Here is a 21,503-nt window from a genome sequence, read left to right on the forward strand (position 1 = left end):
TAAAGCACAAGTCTACTTTTGAATGCTAGCTTAGGAGTTTTCTTTGGGAATTTAATCAAAGTCAAAAGTGCTTCTATAGCAATTCCTAATGGAGTGCATAAGCCAAAAATCAGAAATGAAAACTCTTAATCTTCATACAGATTTATGGTTTGAGGCGTATTTATCTTTTTACAGGTCTGATTATTCTTGCTGGCTTACTCTAAACCAGGGCTTCCCAAACTTTTTTGGGCCGAGACCCATTTCCGAATACAGTTATTTTTCGGGACCCACTGGTCCAGAAGTGGTTAAACCTGCAGAAGGACCAGTGTTTTTATTTGTAAATTACTTTACTACTGCTTTAGGCCTGGTTCACATGTATGCGGGTTGGCGGCCCACATTTGCACAGGCATAGCAGCTCATTGATTTGAATGGACTGTTATGCCCTCGTTTTCCGCTGAAAAAAGGTGCATGCAGAATTTTAAAAATCGCAGTGGCCTTGAAATCCATCCTGCTTTTGCACAATGCGACTTACCTGCAGTTCCTGCACTGGCAAGCTTTCTGCGTTTTTATATACGTGGGCCCAGCATTTAAAAACACAGTTTGCGTGTGCAGGAACTGCAGGTAAGTCACATAGTGCAAAAGCAGGATGGATTTCAAGGCCACTGCATTTTTTAAAATTCTGCATGCACCTTTTTTCAGCAGGAAAAGGCAGGCATAGCAGACCATTCGAATCAATGGGCTGCTATGCCTGTGCAAATGTGGGTTGCCAACCTGCATTCATGCATTCAACCAGGCCTAAAATAAGCCATCAAGCAGTGTCTGGCCTACCTGATGACTGGCCCTGGCGCTTAGCTCCGATCTGATGCACTGCACTCTGATGAGGGCTCCACTCTGTCCGACTGCTACCCGAGGCACCGCCTCCCATACAGAACACCGCACGTCCGGCAAGGGGCAGGGTTGGAGCGTCAGTAGAGTTCAAGGCCTCGCCTGCTCCTTGTAACACAGTGTGCTGCGGATGCCTGGGCAGCCCTGACCGTTCTCAGTAACATTCACTGGCGATCCACCCAAACGCAGCTCGCGACCCACCAGTGGGTCACGACCCACAGTTTGCTCTAAACTGTATACAGTCATTCAGCAAGTTCAGAGCTTCATTTTCCTTCATGTTAAGCAAGCTGGCCATGGTGGGAAAAGCCAAAAGGTTAATGTTAAAGGAAGTCTATGCAGCATCTTACACTTACCTTTGCTCCCCGCTGCTCTATTTAATAATAGGAACGAACGTGTCCTATGTAAGCTAGTTGCAGTTTATACACCAACTTAGACTCTATCCATACTGCCAAGTAAACTGATGTTTGAGTGGTCAACTGCCAAGCAGTATTGCTGTCATGTGGGAGCAAAGAGAAAATCAATTGATTTATACATATACTTACCTCCCAGCTTTTTGAGATGGGAGCAAGGGACACCTATTAGCAAAAGTATGTATACATAGGACACACCCCAAGGAGAATTATGCAAAAAAAAAAGTGATTAGCTAAACCCACAAGTGCTTTTTTTACCACTACAATTCCTTTTATATTGGCTTTTGGAATTTGCAAATGCAGCAATTTAGAAATTGGATGAAAGGTTTAGCGTCGGGGAAACAATTTTTGAAAGATAAAAAGTGCGTTTTATATAAAAAACAATATAGATCAGACCAAAATGAGGGACAAATGAGGATGAAAGAGGGACAGAGGGACATTGTTCCAAATCAGGGACAGTCCCTCGAAATCAGGGACAGTTGGGAGCTTTGCATATACCTGTAAAGTACCAAGTAATTATCAACAAACCAGATTTCATTTTTCTGTACCTAGAATGATAAAAGATACAATTTGATAGAGAGTGATAAAACATATGTTTTGATTAATTATGATAGATGTACTCTCTGCCCTATGAGGGAAACCCAGTCCACATTATTTATCTGTTCTCACAATGAATACTTGTAGAATAATAATGATTATTATAGCAGACTCTAAATTGAAATACAAAAGCATAAATAGCATAAATCCCATAATTTGTTCTCCACTGAAGGGAAATCAATAAGTGAAGCGCCTGACTGAGATAAAAGCTTTTCTTGTCTCATATCATGACACATTGGTAAATACAATGGGCTGTTTCTTAATACATTTGAGAAAATATTGGCTGGCTAGACATAAATCATAGAAAAGCTTGATAGCAGAAGACATTATTTTAGACTAACTCATTTGGAATTACCATAGCCTAACACGACGGGGTGTGAAAACTTGATTAGTATTTCTTAAATAGGATTGCTATATTTTTCATACACATTGGTGATGTCAGTATGGTGTAATATTTGTTGTTTAAATAGTCTTGGCCATAAACTTATTAAAAAAAAAACTAAAATATTTTTTAATTTAGAATTGATTAGGTAAGAGTTCAAACCCATGTGAGTTCTTGTGTTTTCTTTAATAAATAAATCATTTGATAGGGTGTTAGACTTGGGTATATAGGTGAATATTTCCCATATTCAGTGGCAGTTCTTTTTGGGGCAGCTCTTTTTGTTGCACCATGGAAATCTTTCAATGGAGAAAGCTGTTCCAAGTGACTGGTGTCTAGAAGGGATTTCTTCTTACATTCAGACTAAAAGCGGAGTTCCACCCAAAAGTGGAACTTCCGCTTTAGGTATTCTAACCCCCTGACATGCCACATTTGGCATGTCGTTTTTTTGGGGGGGGAGCGCGTACCTAGTTTTGACAGGTACCCGCTCCCACTTCCGCTCGGAGCGCCGCGGCGCCCTGAACGGAAGTTCTCCTCTCCCCCTCCCTCCCTGCAATCTTCTGGGACATGTCAGAGGTCCCAGAAGATTGCCGGCCAATCAAGAAGCGCAGCGCAACTCGCGCATCCGCAGTGGGTACCCGGCTGTGAAGCCGCAAACTGTCACAGCCGGGTGCCCACAGCAGTGATGCCGGCGCCGAGGGAGAGGATCGAGGCTTCGGGCGGCCGCATCGCTGGACCGTTGGACAGGTGAGTGAAATGGCTGGAACTCCGCTTTAACTTGCTGTTGTGTCTCTGTGACAATAAGTATATTAAAATCTGATGATGTTTTAACCATTCTCTACTTTATCCATATCTAAACAAAAAGTGTTGGCTTTAGATACACAATAATTGGCTATAGTATATTTGGAAACGGAAAAATACTCCAATCTCTATACTAGATGTAATATTGGATTGCTGCTGTGATTAACCCCTAGGGGTGATGACTGGGAACTTTATGCAATATTAAATATTACATCAACAGCGCATATCCTGGAGCAAGGTGGTATAGAAAAAAGTGCTGGGTGGAATAGTATGTAGATTGGTGATAACGGGGCGTGTTGGTATTGGCACCAATAAAGCTACCTGTGACTTGGGGGTTGCTGCTGCAAACAGCCCTGAGGGTGTTTGTATTATACTAGGTAGTATAGCCAATATCACCTACAGCGCATACCTAAATATAGGGTGTGATGCCACCTATACACTATTCCTGTGTGCTGAATAAATCACAAACAATATTGTGCATATACTGTGCCAGATTTGACTTTTCAGTCATAGACGGAAATAGTGCACACACTAATCACGTGTGCTTAGTTAACCAAAAAACAGTAAAGTGCATAGACTGTGCTTGTTTTGTTTGTGCAAACAGAATAATATACACACTTATAAAATCTTCGGAAGACTTCCGAAGACGTCACACATTGATGACGAAACGCGTCAAGTTGAACCGCACGTAACCTCGTTTCCATTGTGGTACGTGGAACTCAAGCCGAGCTACACCCGGAAGCTCCGTGTAGAGAGCGGGTGCACCTAAACCGGCGTCCCGCAAGGCTTTCAAACACTCGGTTTTTATGCAGCATTCCACTGTCTTTTTAATACTGTACCACCAACGTTTATAAGTATTTTAAAGCATTATTGCACTTTTTAAAATAAACATGGATTTTTTTACTACACCATGAGGAGTGCAATATTTTTGTCTCAATACACCAACTAATAGGATCCAGGACCACCCGAACTCGGATGGCTGGGACCCCGCTGGACACTCACCATACAAGCTCATTTGACCCACTTGCTGTGAACACTGTTTCCATCAGTGAAACAATACTGCTGAACTAAAGAGGCTTTTTGGTTGCCATCGCATATCCTCAAAGTGCATTCTTTTAAGCACTAGCCACCAGAAACCTTGGTTTCTCAGTAGTGCCTATCGAGAGGCATGCATTTTACTGGTGAGGTTAACAAGGTCCATACAATGATATGACTTCAGGCAAGGTTGCAATTCATCACGTCTGATCTTGACATTCAGCTTAGCACAATACAGCTAGATCTTTAAAACCGTGCCTTATATGTGTGGTAATATAGCTATTCAACACAAAGTGGTGTAGGCAGCTTAACAAAAAATATTTGAGATAAATTGTAACTGCATTGTTTAGTAGGAACCATTGAGGAAAGAAATAAGCAAGTTTCCATTAATACCTTGTTTTAGAGATTCAGACCCTAGGTTTGTCACCCTGAACATGGCTTCGCTACTTGGCGAGTTACTGACCTGGAACAACCTAAAGATGAGTTTAGGCTTTTCCGTATTCTCAGGCTCTTTCCCTTTTCCAGGTCACTGGTGCACTTGGTAGGAATACCATCATCAAGGTGACACTGAGCAATGGCAGCTCCCTATATTTCTATCTTAATAGGTTCTCTTTAAAAGGAGAATATTTAACATTTTATAAAGTCATGTAGACTGATTGTAGGTACCATGTTTAGGATACCTATAGGCATAAAAGATTAAAATAACTGAATTTAGTTTGTAGTCAAAGAAAACAGGGAGTACAAAATCTTGTTAGGTTATTTTATTTTGAAGGTAAGGTGATGATGAATAAAACAAGATTTAAGATATTAAAATATTTTATAAGTCCACAAATCCCCTAGCTGCTCTTCCTGAATTTGAATGAAACTCTTGCAACTGAGCTGTCCTATGGAAGACATACTTGATGGGTCTAACTTAGTTTCTAGGAGACGTGGGCCACGTAAAGGCACATCAGTGAAAAGGTCTAGGATGAAATTGGCAGTAGCCCTGCATATGTAGAGAGCTTTTATTTTGCCTGAAAAGATCCCCTAGAGAGATTGGACTGGTTCAGTTAACCTTCTTACAGGGAACAAGATGCAGTTCTTGGAAATGAATTAAAGTGGGGCCCCCTCTGTGATTTGCGCAATTCTTTCACAAAATCCTTTCGATTAACCTCTTCCTGACCAATTTTACTTGTTCTTCTTGACAACATCCTTGTTATATAAGAAAACATAATAGGTATGATAAATTCATATACTTTTTTTTTTTTTTACAGCTGCAGCTGCTTGTTGAAGTAGCTTGGCCTCTCTTCATCTTCTTCATTCTGATCTCTGTGCGGCTTTCCTATCCACCCTATGAACAACATGAATGTAAGTATTAAAGTGTAAAAGCATTCCAGTGTTACCATGTATTCGAAAATGAAAGTTATGACGCATATCATAAATAGCGATAAACTTGTGATATTGATAACTGTAAATAGGGCCACTGTTAGAAATCACAGGGCCACATACGACCTTCTTGATAGGTAGTGTAATAATACAGTGATAAAAAAAGTGATTGTAAAGTCTTGTTTTTAAAAAAAAAAAAAATAAGAAACATTTTATACTTGCTTTCTTACTGCACAGTGCAGCCCGGATCCTTTTTTTCTTGGGTCCCTCTTTGCTGCTTCTGGCCCCTGCCTCCTGTTGAGCTTGCTATGAGGGCACCCGAGCTGAGCTGCAGCTCCCTGTGTCCTGCCTCCTCTCTCTCCTGATTGGCTAACTGACTTTGACAGCCGTGGGAGCCACTGGCACCTCGCAGCCAATCAGGGGGGAGAGTCCTGGACTGCCGATGGACTCTTGGACATTGCTGGACAGAGATGGGGTTCAGGTAAGTATTAGAGGATGCTGGGGAGGCTGCTACACTCAGAAGGTTTTTTTATCTTAAAGTGATTGTAAAGGTTTTTTTTTTTTAAATAACAAACATGTTATACTTACCTGCTCTGTGCAAAGGTTTTGCACATAGCAGCCCAGATCCTCCTCTTCTGGGGTGCCCCCGTGCTGCTTCTTGCTCCTGCGCTTCATCAGGCGACCTCACGGGGAGAGCTGCTTTCAATGGGGGCATCCGTGCAGGCACGCTTCCGACTGCCTGTTGCTACGGCTATTGACACAGACAACAGGAACCACCCCCCCCCCCGCACTTGTGTCAATGGATTTGATTGACAGCAGTAGGAGCCAATGGCTCCTGCTGCTATCAATCTATCCAATGGGGACCAGAGAGAGAGCCTGGAGCTGCTGGGCTTCGTGCTCATCACTTGAACATTCAAATTTAGGTAAGAATAATGGGGGGGGGGGGGTCTGGGGGGCAGCTGCATAGAATGCATTAAGGTTGAAAACCTTGAGACTTTACAACTTCTTTAATGCATAGAATACATTAAAATAAAAAAACCTTCTGAATTTACAACTCCTTTAATAGAGGACACACATACAACATCATTTAAGAAAACTGCTAAATCTAAAAGATAAAACTGTATTGAGTTCAGAAATAAAGCTCTGTGTATGAATGGGATCTTAGGGCTGATTCACATAGGTGCTGTGGCTCGTACAGTGTGAATCAGTGTTTTTTTTTATGTGGCTGTAGCTGTGTGTAGGCAGTCTCTGTTACGCTAAAAGGATGCAGCAGCAAACACAGCCACAGGTCCTAATGTGACAGTAGTATGGATGCACGTCTACAGAACCGAACAGAGACAGGGTGCATTTGGGGCTGGGAGAAGGAAGGGGAACCTGGACAGCAGGAGCGGTGGGGGTGGCATTTACTGGAACCAGTCCCATGTAGTTCCCCCCTGCAGGAGCTCTAAGCTGGCAGGAGGAAGAGGAAGAGAAACTTGCTTTCAGCTGCTACAGTGTGGAACTACAGGGAATCAGTTCCATTAAATGGCACCCCCACCACCCTTCCTATCCAGGCTCCCCTTCCTTTTGCTTGCCAGCTGCCCAGACCCCTCTATTTAACTGATGATGCCCAGGCCCTTACAAGTTACCCTCTTTTCGGCAGCCCTGTCTGTAAATGCATATCTGCATTATATTTGCTTGTCGTGTATCTGTCAGTCAATAAATGTGCATTGCATTTTACATGTTTAGATTTTATGTAGGTTTATACCTGGCAATTTGATTGTACAATCTTCTTTAGCTCTGCCAACAATAATGTAGTATGAGAGTCTGTCTAGTGAATACAGATGGAATGGATTGTTGGGCTTCTACTAAATACTAAAGGACATTTTCCAAAGATTGTATACCATTGTAATGTGTGTAGCCAGTCTAATATGAATAAATATTGTTTTCCATATTTACTGTATCTATATGAAATGACAGTGCATTTTTATTGGAATTCTATACATAAGAACAAAAGAGGGACAGCTGAGAAGGAAATTGGAAAAGAGAAATCAGGTGAAGCTATGTTCACTTCAATCAACCAATCAGAGTGCAGGAGACATTTTTAAACAGCATGATTTTTTCTTGCAAATGATTGGACAATTGAAGTTATTGTAACTTCAGTCTGGCAAGGGAACATTCTCTTAGCAATGTAAACTCCATTTTTTCTGTAGTAAATCAATCCCAATGCTCTTGAGTTTTCAGAAAACGTAGCAGCTCATTTAAAAAGCAGTGGTGAAGCGATGTGCTTTACAAATGGGCTCTGGGACTCTGAAGCCAAGGAGAGCAAGAGAACTGAATGATGATATTGTAAAAAAAAAAAAGTCCGGGAGGAGAGTCTGGTTATTTTAAAGTGGTTGTAAAGTGAGAAGGTTTTTTTTTTTATCTTAATGCATAGAATGCATTAGGATAAAAAGCCTCCTGTGTGCAGCAGCCCCCCGAATACTTACCTAAACCCCCTCTCTATCCAGTGATGTTCACAAGTGCCTCCGATACTCTCTTCTGATTGGCTGAGGAACAGTAGTGGCGCCATTGCTGTCAATTAAACTCAGTTAGCCAATCGGGGGGGGGGGGGGGGGGGGCTGAACAGCAGCTCTGTGTCTGAATGAATACACGGAGCTGCAGCCTGGCTATGGTGCCCCTGTAGCAAGCTGCTTGCTGTGGGGGCACTCGACATGAGGGAGGGGCCGGGAGCTCCAACCAGGGACCCGAGGAGGAGGATCCAGGCTGCCCTGTGCAAAACCAACTGCACAGAGGAGATAAGTATAACAGGTTTGTTATTATTATTGGAAAAAAAAACAAGACTTTACAATCCATTTTAACTTTCTAGAGCACATAACCTACTTCTACTATCAGCACTGTTCTTTCCATGGGGATTCACTGGCTTGATTCTTTTGAATGAGACGGGCCACAGTGTGCATGGTGCATAACACAGAGCAGAAAGCCTTATTTACTCTTTATTAGAAATGAGCCAGCCCTTTTTCTGTCTGTTTGATTCCAGCGTATAAAAAATAAATCTTTAGTTTGATAGTAGAACATCCCATGCTACCACTGTTCATGCAGTAAAATGGACCACTGACACCCGCTTATCTTTAGTAACACGTTGTAAATGTAACTCGCTTTAGGACACGTCAAAACATGCTTTTGCAGGTGCTCTAGGCTTTTCTGGAAGCAGCTGAGAGTGTTTCATATACTAAAGGCACATTTTGTAAAATTGTAGTACAGTATCCTTGGGATACATAGAAAAAGGAGTTAAATATGTTTTTTTTTTTAATATTATTATTCTTTGATATCTGTCGCTGGTCCTTTAAACTGTTCTACAAATGTTCTTTCAGCTGTGTCTGCAGTGCATAGGAGAGATTTGTGTTTCTTGTTGACTCTGGCTCAGGACAAAGATTTCAGGGTACTAAACCTTGACAGACTACCAAAAATGTTCAGCTTTCCATGTCTGTAACACAATGACCCAGTGCAAAAAGCTATTATGTTACAGTCACCTGCAGTGTGCCACGTTCAAGGCCTAAATTGAGTGTTATTTATTGGACAGTCATTTTAGTCTGCCCCTCCTTTAAAATGTGTGAACATTACTGAGAAATGTTGCTACTGCATATTTCTTTTTAGGTGGAAAATGTGAGCTTAGAATAACTTTTATACTATGTAATTTACCTCAGCAGTAATGTTTGAGGGTTTTTAGTTTAGAGGCTACTGGTTTGGGTGCAGAAAATCCAGACTGTGAACAAACCGATTCATACACAGTTGAAATGTCTTTTGATTTACAAACATTTACCTCAAAGCAAAGTGAGACAAGTGACATACGTAGTTCCTAATAAAGTAATTAATGTCCCTAATTCTACTCAATAGAGTAGCAGATGTGCGTATAAGGCCCCTTTTTATGGGGCAGATCCTTACTGAGAAGGTGGATAGCTGGTCTGTGTCCGCTCTGCTTAAAGCAGAGTTCTGGGCAAAAAAAATAAATTTGTCCTAAAAATACCCGCGGGACAGTCAGGGCTAGTGCATTTAAGCAACGATAGCCTCTGAACTGTCCCCTGTTTCACTTACCTTTTAGAAGAAATACTTACCTTGAAAATGTCTTGTCCAGCGCTGCCATCTCTGGTGTAGGCAGCTGAAGCCGGAGGGTCCTCTTCGGTGTCCTCTTCAGTGACGTCGGAGTCCCAGAATGCCCTGCTCGCAACTTTCAGTGCAGGCGCGTCATCCCTGAACAGCTTCTGGGCATCCCCTTTTCATTTTTTCTGAACTAAAACTTTAAGACTTGGGGGGGGGGGGTTAACTAAAACTGGAGAATCTAGTGCAGATGTGCATTATAGCCAATTAGCTTCTAACTATACAAATATTTCCTCCCAAACAAAAAGAAAATCATAGTCATCTTCACAAAGTATCATAGAATTGATTTACTAAAACTGGAGAGTGCAAAATCTAGTGTAGATGTGCATGGTAGCCAATCAACTTCTAACTTCAGCTTGTTCAGTTAAGCATTGGCAATAAAATCTGGAAGCTGATTGGTGTCTATGCACAGCTGCACCAAATTGTACACCCTCCGGTTTTAGTAAATCAACCCCATGGATGACTCAGCAGACATAGCTAAGGTGCTAGTTGTTCCATGACATACAAACCTTATTATTTGCTTCCACTACATCATATGTGTATTTTATTGTGTATTTATATGTTGGCCTAGAGTTCTCCACCACCTCTGTCAAACCTTGGTTGATTCAAACGGAGTATATGATGACAGAATGCATAACTAGAGACTGTTAAGTGACGCCAAAATGATCTGTTGATTCAGAGAAAGGCTGCAAAGGTTGAATGACCCCATCCCTTCTGTAATCCAAAGCTTCCCAATTACTTCCTAAAATAATTTTTACCGAGCAGATCTTATGGACAAATAACTCGACAATCAGTATACTTTGTTCTGCATTTTATGTCATTCACTAGAACTGGAATCTAGAGAACATCTCACAGGTCCACTGGGTGGTTCTGCTTCCTATATTGCTGATTATATTTAGGGTCCATGCACGCTGGCTGAAAAAAACGCTGCTTCTAATGGAGTTTTGTGTGTAGATGCATCTCATTGTTATCCTATGTGTCCATGCACATTAGGGCATTTAGAGGCATATTTTAGGCTCAGTGTTTAGAGGCAGGAAAAAAAAACCCTTCTGGTTTGAGTTTTTGATTGGAGCTTTCTGGAAGAAAAAACGCAAAACACTCCTAAACGCATGTGGACAAAAATGCTCCATATGAGCATTTTTTTTCTGCAAAGGGAACTGGCATTTATAAAAGTCTAGTGGGCACAGAGCCTTACATTTCCAATGCAGGTGTAAACCTGATTGGTGGTCATGAGGAACCTTTTTAGATATGGCTTTTTTACATTAGATTTCTGTATATGAAGTACAGCAAGGGGTCTGCAGTAGGTGTATATTTTTCTGCAGATTACCAACAAAGGCAGCAAGATGAAGTACTACAGGAAAGTTTTTATAAGGAAAAAACTGAAGTGATAGTAGATGCTATGCTCCCTGCATACATTTCAAGGTTTAATGTTGACTGGAGTGTACTTTTATTTAAAGCCATTGCATATTGTAAATATTAAGCAAGGGCAGCTGTATTGCTTCTTACAAAATTTCCTAATTCCATCTGAGGATATTCTGTTTACTCATACATCAGGTTTTATCAGTTCTCAGTCACTTTGACCTGTGCAATCAGCAGATATCTGATTTTTTTAGAGGAAAAAAAAATGCTCAAAGGTCCCTCACTAGCATTGCTTATGTTAACAGCCTGTGCAATAAAGAACAGTTACTGCTTCCCACCAGTCAGATACAAAGCTTTGAAAGAAATCTGATCCATGATATTAGGTACCATGGCTACCTTTCAAACTCATCTAATTGCTGGGTGTCTTCATTTGTCGGATGGCAGATTTATGGTTACTCTGATTCTTTAAGTGGTAATTTTGTAGACAGTATGAAGAGGATAGTTTGGAGAGGACACCTGAGCCATTTGAATTGATCCTGCTCGAAGATCGTCCCACACACCTTAAAATGACTGTCATGATATAATACTGGGGCTGCCATTGCTGGCATCCTTCTGAAACTTTATCTGGCAGTGTCTGACCTCAGTATTTTGGAGTCAGAAACCCAGAACAAGTGTGCCATAAATGAGTGTCAAAAAATTGTCTAAATTCCATATATCTATACTTGTTCACTTGTCACAGACTTGCACAGCATTACATAGTTACTCCGGTTGAAAAAAAGACACAAGTCAATTTGGCTCAACGAATAAAAAACAGTAAAGAAAACACAATCATGCAATCCCATATACACAATTCTATACCTGCAATTGATCCAGAGGAAGGCGAAAAACCCCAGCAAAGCATGATCCTATTTGCTCCAGCAGGGGAAAAAAATTCCTTCCTGATCCCCGAGAGGCAATCGGATATTCCCTGGATCAACTTTACCTATAAATATTAGTACCCATTTATATTATGTACACCTAGCAAATAATCCAGGCCTTTTATTAAAGCAATCTACTGAGCTAGCCAGAACCACCTCTGGAGGGAATAAATTCCACACTTTCACAGCTCTTATGGTGAAGAAACCTTTCCGTATTTGGAGACAAAAATCTCTTTTCCTCTAGACGTTAAGAGTGCCCCCTTGTCCTTTGTGTTGACATTAAAGTGAATAACTCAACACCAAGTTCACTATATGGACCCCTTATGTATTTATACATGTTGATCATATCCCCCCTTAATCTCCTCTTCTCAAGAGAGAATAAATTCAGTTCCTCTAATCTTTCCTCATAGTTGAGCTCCTCCATGCCTCTTATCAGTTTGGTTGCCCTTCTGTATACTTTCTCCAGTTCCCCGATATCCTTTTTGAGAGCTGTTGCCCAAAACTCAACTGCATATTCCAGATGAGGTCTCACTAAAGATTTTTAACATTGAACCAAAAGCATTAGTATGACAGCCGGGGAACCAGCTTTCCCAAAAGGTCAGCAACAGCAGCCTCCATTTTCCTCTCATGACCCATTCCTTTTACATGATTTGTTGCATGTAAAGGTGGAAATATACATTGTGATCTGTGATCTGTGATCAGTTTGTGTACCAGTGATCCCACACAAGCAATTCTGCACTTTTCTTTTGACTGAATATTTTGATGTAATGTGACACAATTGGGTTTATTTACTAAAGCTAGAGAGGGCAAAATTAGTTACAATTCTGCAAAGAAACCAATAAGCTTCGGAGCTGGTTCACACTAGCGCGACTTGTCAGGCGACTTTCAGCCTGACAAGTCGCGCTCCTTCGCGGTCCATTGACCGCTACAGGACCCGTTCTAATAGGAGCGACACAAGTCGCTCCGACTTAGAAAAAGGGTCCTGTACTACTTCGGGGCGACCTCGGAGCGACTTGCATAGACTTCCATTATGTGAAGTCCCTGCAAGTCGCTCCGAAGTCGTGGTGCATGGTAATGCACAAGTCGCCCCCGAAGTAGTAAGGAGTCGTGTCGCCTCAGTGTTAACCGGCTCTTAATGTTTTATTGCTAAAGCTTAAATCAACACGCTGAGGTTAGAAGCTGATTGGTTTCCCTGCAGAATTGTAACTTATTTTGCCCTCTCTAACTTTAATAAATAAATCCCAATGTGACAAATGTAAACGGTCTGTTAAAAACAATAATTTAATGAATTTAAACTACCATCAGTTTTCCGATATACTGTAAATGCACATATTTGTTTGATCGATAAAAATAAAAATATCAACTAAATAACACCCCGGCTGATCAGCTGGGAAGTGTCAGGTTTGTTTGATCAATAAAATAGATTGGTAATTAATTGAATCAGTTTAGTTGCACTGAATGATCAATTGCGTGATCATTACACGCATTAATATGTGTTTGTTGCCACCTTTAGATCAAACAGATCTGTTTTTCTGTAGGCAGTGCTCTCTAAAGACATTGACAAAACATCTACAATTTTTCAATAATGTCTTTAGTTTGTATTCTATGTGGCTGATTTGCAATTTTTACTTAGCTTATTGAATTACAGGAAGGTTTGCTGACCTCTAACACTTAATCATGTGAATGCAAAGTCCTGTTTATTCATTTCCCCCTTCTTTGCTAAATACATTTTCATCACATTCACTAAGATTATTTAAAATTCACTTTGCACAGTGAACATGCTTTACTCCTTGATAAAACCTTTCACTTCACTTCAAATGACTGTCACCTAACATGTATGGGTAAATTGTAGATCATCTCCAATCACAGAGATATTTCAGCTTTGGATAGTTGTTGGCACATTGAATCAGAGGCTGGTGTCTAAAGCTGGATACACACTATCCAACTTTTGTGGTTAGATTTCCTTCAGATTTACCTTTTCTATGTAGTGCAAGGGCCTGCCAGATTGCATACCAATTGAAAGTGTTTAGGTTTGACCTCATATTATATGGTTTTGGTAAATCTAAAGGAAAAAGTCTTCAGAAAATCTTATAGTGTGTATGGCCCATTAGGAGCTCCATTGGTGATAAGCCATTAAGAAATTGAGACATATAGCTGCAAGACAGTGACTGTTGCCTATTTGGCTGTTTTATGAGAGGGTTTAAAGATATAAATGACTGTCAAGAAATTTCCACGTTGGAGTTCCCAAGAAATATGCCAAGCCAACAGGTGACTCATTCCACCACTATAAAAAACGAAGCTAATATTGTGGGTTGAGTTGGAATTCAAGCGGCACTCTTGATGATGCGCTCATGAAAATGAAAAAAAAACAGTGTTGTGAGATGCAGATATCTATTCAGTTTTAAATATAACATTTTAATAGTTTTAGCCTTTAATTATTAAAATAAAAAAAAAATAAATAAACTCAAATCAGATTCTAGTGTTTAGCTCTTACTAGAAAATGTGTGAAGTTCTCTTTTTGCTTGGGGTGGTCAACGCACCCTTTAACACAAATACTGGTAAAAACCACCTGCATTTCATTTGTTGTCAATGGGAATTAAAAAAGTCTACATAATTAAATGTAGCCCTGAAGCAATGTCTAAGACCTTTGACCAAGTGTCATGTACAAACAGCAGATTTTTTTTTTTTTTTTTTTGGACACAAAGTCATGTTACTCTTGTACTTTCTCAGAAACCCAATTTTTCAGAATCAGCATACTGCTTACCAGCTGCTGTTGCAACAGGCAGCTTGATCTAGAGTGATCCACACTTGTTTTGCAACCTAAAGTGGACACTGCACATTGATATGTCATTAAGTAGGTTAAAGTGTACTAAAGCCAAAGGTTTCCTCTTCTTGACAAAATATATACTGATCATTTTTGATTGGGGTAGCAATCTTGAAAGCAGGTGTAATATGGAGTCATAAACAGGACCGTCTTAAAACCATACCATGCATGGTTGTGGTAAAGTAGAGCCTCACTTGCTGATTGCTCTCAGTGTCATACGCTTAGAGAATCCCATGCTGTCAGTGGCAACTTTGGACAACATTGATCCCTTGAGGGCAGTGTATGGTTGGGTTAAAGTGAGTGCTGTGCTCCTAAGGGAGAAATTGTGAAGCCCATTTAAGGTATCACTCCAGACATGCCTTGAATTACAATTTTATTCTTACGTTGGTCATACACTGGTAGATTTTCATACGTTCGTATGAAAAATCTCATCAGTAAATTCCATAATGTTCTATTTATATGGGTGTGATTCTTGCGCTGTCTTTGAGAGGTGTTTAAGCAATGTGTGTCTACCCTTGATGCTGCTCGTACTATTACTGTTGACCATACAGTTACAATGAATGGATAAGGGGGGGAGTACCACGCTTCAGGGGAATTATGTATAATATTATGGCTCAGCAATAAGTGTGGATAAAAAATAAATTTGATAAGATAACTCAAATATTATACTTCAATGTAGCAGATATATAAGCCGAATATTCTTGATTATGTGTAGTTTTCCACAATATAAATAAATAAATATATAAAAATATATCTATAATATATAAAGTGCTTTAAGGTGATTATGTGCAAAAATAGGTGTATCAAATTAAATCCTCAGAATAATATAAAATTTTCCAAAATTAAAAAATAGAAAATATAATAAAAACATAAATGTAAATTAATAAAATAAATATGATAATATAATATTCTGGTAATAATTCATATAATTAACTCAATAAAAGGTGCTTATGATAATAATTTCTTATTGCAATCTTAACAAGCGATGTGAACAAATATTCACATAAACGGTGCTTATGATGTAAAATAATATTTAGTGATATTCGTGAAATAGAAAAGTGCTCTGTGCCAATTTATAAAGTGTCCCGATATTTCTCAATGCAAATAAATCAAATAAATAGATTAAATATAAATAGACTAAATAAACATAGAATCCATATATAGTGTTCAAGTGTCCAAATAACAGAAATCTTCTTCTGTGAATATTTGTAAAATATACACTGTGACCTTTGTGCTGAAAAGTTTGGAGACCCCTGGTCTAGATTAAACTTCATACATTGAACAAGTTATGTATGCTGGTTAGCTGTATTCAAGATGCGAGTTTTTCTGAGTATAAAACAGATCAGACCTCTCGGGAACTCGAATTTATGTCTGTTAACGTTTGCTAATGTGCATAACATTTTCATCAGGGTCATATTTAATATGCAAACATTTTCCAGCTTCAAAGGCCTGCAGGAGACTCCATAGTAATGAAGCACTAGCCCTTCCAGCTGTGTTACCATTAGGCAAGCATACATGTTGATTTACTTTACAGCTGCTCCCCAGAGAGATTATTTATTTTTTAAAGTTTAACATTTTCTAGGCATTTTTATTGCTATTATGTATTAGTTATCATTTGTGCTGATTCTGTGTTCTGCCAACAGGTCATTTTCCAAACAAGGCAATGCCATCTGCCGGGACATTGCCGTGGATGCAAGGGATTATCTGCAATGCTAATAACCCATGTTTCCGGTACCCGACACCAGGGGAGTCACCGGGAGTGGTTGGAAACTTCAATAGGTCAATGTAAGTTATGTTTATTTGCTTTTGGGTTTAGCCAGCTTCTACTGTTGTGAAAAAGAATAGAAATATGAGCAGGACTGCCTACCACTGAACAAGTGATAGTCAAAAAGAAGTAGTCTTCTATTTCCAGTGTAAAGTTAAATGGTGAGGACCCAGCGCTGTCTGTGTTCAATATATTATTTCTGACCAAGAAATGTGAAAGTAATTAAACATAAAAACGTCATACAGTGTCAGCAAAACGTATGCATAAAAAGCATATACATAAAAAATTCCAACATTTTAAAACCTGTGCAAGCAAAAGTTCATAAATCTGTAAGTTGCTGTGGATCCTTTGTGCCACAAGTATTCCTTTGAAAGTGCAATCTGTGCAATAAAATATGGCAAAGTGGTTAAAGTGCTGTACTCCCTTTCCTCTCGTGCCCTCACTCACCAGATTTCCATAATGATATCGCCTGTAGGGAAAAATCTTGTGTGACTTTATTAGTGATTCTTGGGCTGTTCCTTACGTGTCCAATGATTGAGCATTGTCATGGGAGGAGAATTGAACATTCATAGTGAGATAACATTTAAAAAGGCTTTTATTATAGTAAAAAAAATTATACTCACATTGTGCATTAGTGTTAAAAAGCATAGAATACAGGTGTACTGGGATTTGCTTTCCAAATCCCAGAAATGACTTTGCCGGAAGTCCCTGTCGCCTAATGCATTTTGCTCCGCCCAGGAAGCGTCATCAGAGGTCTCTGATGTTTTGACCATAGTGATAAGAAAGTTCAAGGGACAAGGATGGAAAATACATATTTATAAGAAGCAGTAACTGGGCTTTAGGATAAGCCATTACTAACCTCTTTAGCTAGAGGCACTCTGGAGCAATTCATCCTTAGTTTTTATAGCAAAAGCACTAAATTCTTTCATGTCAGTTTGGTATGTAATTATTTTATCTTTCACTTTTCAGACACTGTAATTATTTATTCATTACAGAGTTTCTCGCTTGTTCTCTGATGCACGGAAATTGCTGCTATACAGTCGCAAAGACACCAGTGGGAAGGACTTGCACAAACTCTTGACAAATTTACATAGGTTTCGGGGCACAGGTAAGCCATTTACTGTTTCTAATGAATATCTGATTTATACATGTGATTTCACTGAAATATTACATGCTTGCAAATAACCCTCTTTAAAAAGAGAAAGTAATCCTGGGTGAATGGCATTTGTAATTGCAAGCTTGTAAGTGAATGTCCACTGAAATGCTTTTGGGTGAACTAAAATACCACCTTTCGGCAATCCTTTTCTAGCCTTAAAACCTCATGAACTCAAAGTTGATGCTTAGTGCATGTAGTATGAGTGACTTTACTGCAATAAAAGGTGGGTAATAGGTAGGGAGACTTCTATATATGCAGTCAGTTATTTTATTATTATTATTATTGATTTTTTTTTTTTTTTTTTAGAAATTTTTGTGTGTTTCAAAAATTGTTTAACCCCTCCAGGATTTTATAGTTTTGTATCAACTGCTTAAAACTGTCCTCAGAAAAGACAGTAGACCTCTACCGATAAAGCAAGTGCAAATTCTACTTGCCACTCTCAGCACTGAATTCTCTTTCATACAGGGTTCTATGTATTTTTTGCAATACAACTAAACAACAGGAAAAGGCGATATACGGTGTTAAATAACTACTGTACAAATACAATATATTGTAAGCAAGAGTTAGTTCTCTGTAGTGTGAGGTGAGCCTTGTAGAAAGTCCTCTTTTATCAACAACAATCAATGCAGCAATAGCATACTGGGTATCACACAATCAGTACAGAGCAAAGGGCTATTGCTGTGATGATACAGTTCATAGTTGCAAGTTACTCAGTTATTTACTACACCTCTGCAGTATTGATGATTTTACAGTACAGAGGTTGTGCTTTCTAAGCAGGTGCATCAATAAATGACCTCTGCATACAAATATTGCAGTGCGTAAAAAGAAATTGGAAAAAAAAAGGTGTTGTCCGTAGGGGCCAGTGGATTCTAAAGAGTAATGAAGAATGTAATGTAATGACTGATGAAGGTTGTCCCTAAGATTTGTCACTTTGAAATACAGAGTAGTCTTGTTGTTTATATATGGGGTATTTATTTATATATTGGTGGATTCCATCTTACAGTCTGAAACTGCACAGATTATCTGCAGTTTAGGTGTTTTAGAGGTCATTACATATTGCTAGATAAAAGCCCACCTCTGGGAAATCAGAAAATTCCTCCTTGCAGTGGGTCTGTGCCTGTGCAAGAGTTATTTGCTCGTTCAGGTCTAGGGGAAAGTAAAAGCTTTTTACTTGATCATCCACTCCCCTGGCAGATAGTGCTTTCCCATGCTCCAACTGTGTACTGTTCCTATAGCTTATGGACCCTGCATTAGTCCGGATGACCTCAGACCGGTGGAGCATTGGGGAGAAGACACTGTGGTTTAGCAGCACAGAGAAGGAGAAAAAATTTCCATGCCTCCTAGACATAAACGAGTGGTAATCCTTGCATTGCGAAAGCAGTCTCAGGTTAGGAGGAGTTGTCAAGTTTCCCAGAGTTGGGTGTTAAGGTAGTTAACACATTATTTAAAGGAAAATATAAAGGACAGTGGATCTTACTTATGATAGGATTGTTACTGAGTAGCATACCGGAGACTTATCCTTGTAGGTCTCAGTCGTAGAGAATCCAAGTATTTTACTGATTTCGAGTGTCAGCCATATGGCAGATAGAAACTGAAGACTTTGTTTTAGGGCCTACTATTGGCAACAGCTGATCTTGGCCTGTTCAGGGACAGTAGAGCTAAGCAGTGAAGCCATGAGAGGCTGAGTCTGATATTACATTTTGATAAAAGTTCCCTTTAACAAAAGTTTTTAGATCATTGTAACTTTTTTATGGATGTTTCATGTGGCTGTCTATACTTTAGGGTGTGGGGTTTGGTATATCAAAGATTTCTAGGTTTCCAATTGAAACCAATCGTATTCCAGCTGTCATTTTTTTACATTAAAAATTTAAGCGGGAACCTTAGAGCATTTTGTGGACAAATAAACCCTTTTTCTTCCAGTTGCACTTTGATGAATGTGGTACATTCTATTTGTTTTTTGTTGCTATGCTGCACAGTACGAGGCTTCTGAACAGACTTCAAACTTTATAAAGGTTCATAATTTTGCAAAAAATGATCAGCTATTTTACATTGCTTACGTGTACGGAAAATGTATTCATGGAAAAGATGACATAAATCACATGACATTCATCAGTCATTGAGACTGGTTTCTGTTCTGCTTTAAGGGAAGTCTTATGAAATCAGTGGTCTAAAGAGTAGAAATCACTGTTGTAAGCAGTACTGCTTGTTTTTTTGTTATCAGGGTCACCAGCGGGTATAAGCAGAGCAAATATTTTAATTTTGGTTAGCAATAGCTGAGAATCAATTTATTTATTTTTCTGGCTCCAATGGCAAGATTTTACTGCAGTTGGTCTTGGCTCTGCCCATTCACAAAAGCCTATGAAAGAAATGTTTCAGTTTCCCAAAGCTAGGCTTTCCAGTTATTTTTTCTACATTCTGGAGGCTGTACTGGGGAATGTGACACTATAGTTAAGACTTTATGGGTTACAGTTGTTGGACAGAATGAAGCAATTTGAACGTGTTTCCTACAAATGAAATCCAGGAGGGATACAGGAAAAAAGTATTGACTTTTATTTTTGTTGTTGGCGTTTTGGTACTTAGAGCCTGAAGAAGTAGTTTTGGACACAAGACATTCTTTGCCAAAATAAATGTAGATTAAAAAGTGTGCAGTCCTGTCCTCACAGTAAAACACTTAAAGAGTGTTAGGGTAAGGTGACCTGTGGCTTGCAAGGGATTCCCCCTTACCCACTAAAACTCCTCCACCATTCCTTCCTCCATCACAGCTGGCAACTATACCTGCTGATTTTGGATATTGGAAAGCTATATATGTGGTTTCCTTCCACGTGACAGTGCAGGTGTAGAAGACAAGTCAATATACTTGTACTATCTCATAACAGAGATAGTCATGTCACTGCTTTCCCTAGCCTCCGAAACTCCCAAAAAATATTATCCCCTCATCATTTACTACCCCCTAAACCCCTAACCTAAATCTGGAGGTATCATAGTTTTTACACAATTACATTGGTCCAGCTTGGTCCAGTGTAAGTATGGATGTGCCATACCTGGCCATTTGCCCTGGAAGCTGGAAATCACTGAAGTGGGAACCGCTCTTATTGTGATCTCTACTAGCTTCTTGGACCCGTGCGAGTGGCTGCCCTACTGCATTGTGAACAAAGGAGGGTACTAGCTCGGCACGGGTGCCACTCAGGGAATACTTTCCATTTTTTCAATGAATGCAAAGCGTTCCCTGAAATCAGCAGGGCAGCAGCTTGGTATGGGACTTGGAGGCTTGTGGATATCACTGTAGTAGCATTGGTAGGGGGATGGTTATCTCTAGTGATTTCCGTGACATTGCCTACTACAGAGATTTCCACCTTATGAGGATCCCACAGATAGGGCACAAGAATAGTGAAATGACAAACAAACACAAGGGTGCACCAGCCTAGTGCATTATCCTTTAGGCAGGTTTATTAACATAATAGATTAAAAATATTCAGACGAGTTCTTGATAAAAGACACATCAAACAAAGTTAAAATCCTCAGCATCGAGATCGGGATTGAATCGTCCCCCGAAGCTGTACAGGCTTACGCATTTCGAGGCAACGCCTCTTCTTCAGGGCAAAAGCATACTCACATTGGTCTAAGCAGGACAAATGTAAAAACTGCCAAACCTTAATTTCAGGTTTAACCATGATAATTAACCTTTAACATTTATTCTAGTACTAAAATGAAACCCCTAATTGGACCTCAACCCTTAACTTAATGCTTGCCACAAAAGCTTATGGCTCAAAAAAGCTCCTAAATGGCATTTCTCTGTTTTTTCTGAGTTAGAGCATTTTTAGGCCTCATGGACACTGGAAGTTATAAAAATGCCAGGAGTCTAAGCTGTAGAACACTATAGAATGAGTTTTTTTA

General features: G+C 39.6%; 1 protein-coding gene across 1 annotated transcript in view; it reads left to right on the forward strand.

The window, feature by feature from the left end:
• Nucleotides 1–21,503, forward strand: part of ABCA1 (ATP binding cassette subfamily A member 1) — a 153,702-nt gene that overhangs the window by 41,252 nt on the left and 90,947 nt on the right. Inside the window, exons 3-5 of the mRNA XM_082243976.1 lie at nt 5,340–5,433; nt 16,332–16,473; nt 17,449–17,561. Coding sequence (XP_082100102.1) covers nt 5,340–5,433; nt 16,332–16,473; nt 17,449–17,561 — 349 coding nt within the window. The remainder of the gene's footprint in view (nt 1–5,339; nt 5,434–16,331; nt 16,474–17,448; nt 17,562–21,503) is intronic.

The sequence above is a fragment of the Pelophylax lessonae genome (genome assembly GCF_965119305.1).
Source record: "Pelophylax lessonae genome assembly, chromosome: 1".
In the NCBI taxonomy this organism is placed as follows: Eukaryota; Metazoa; Chordata; class Amphibia; order Anura; family Ranidae; genus Pelophylax; species Pelophylax lessonae.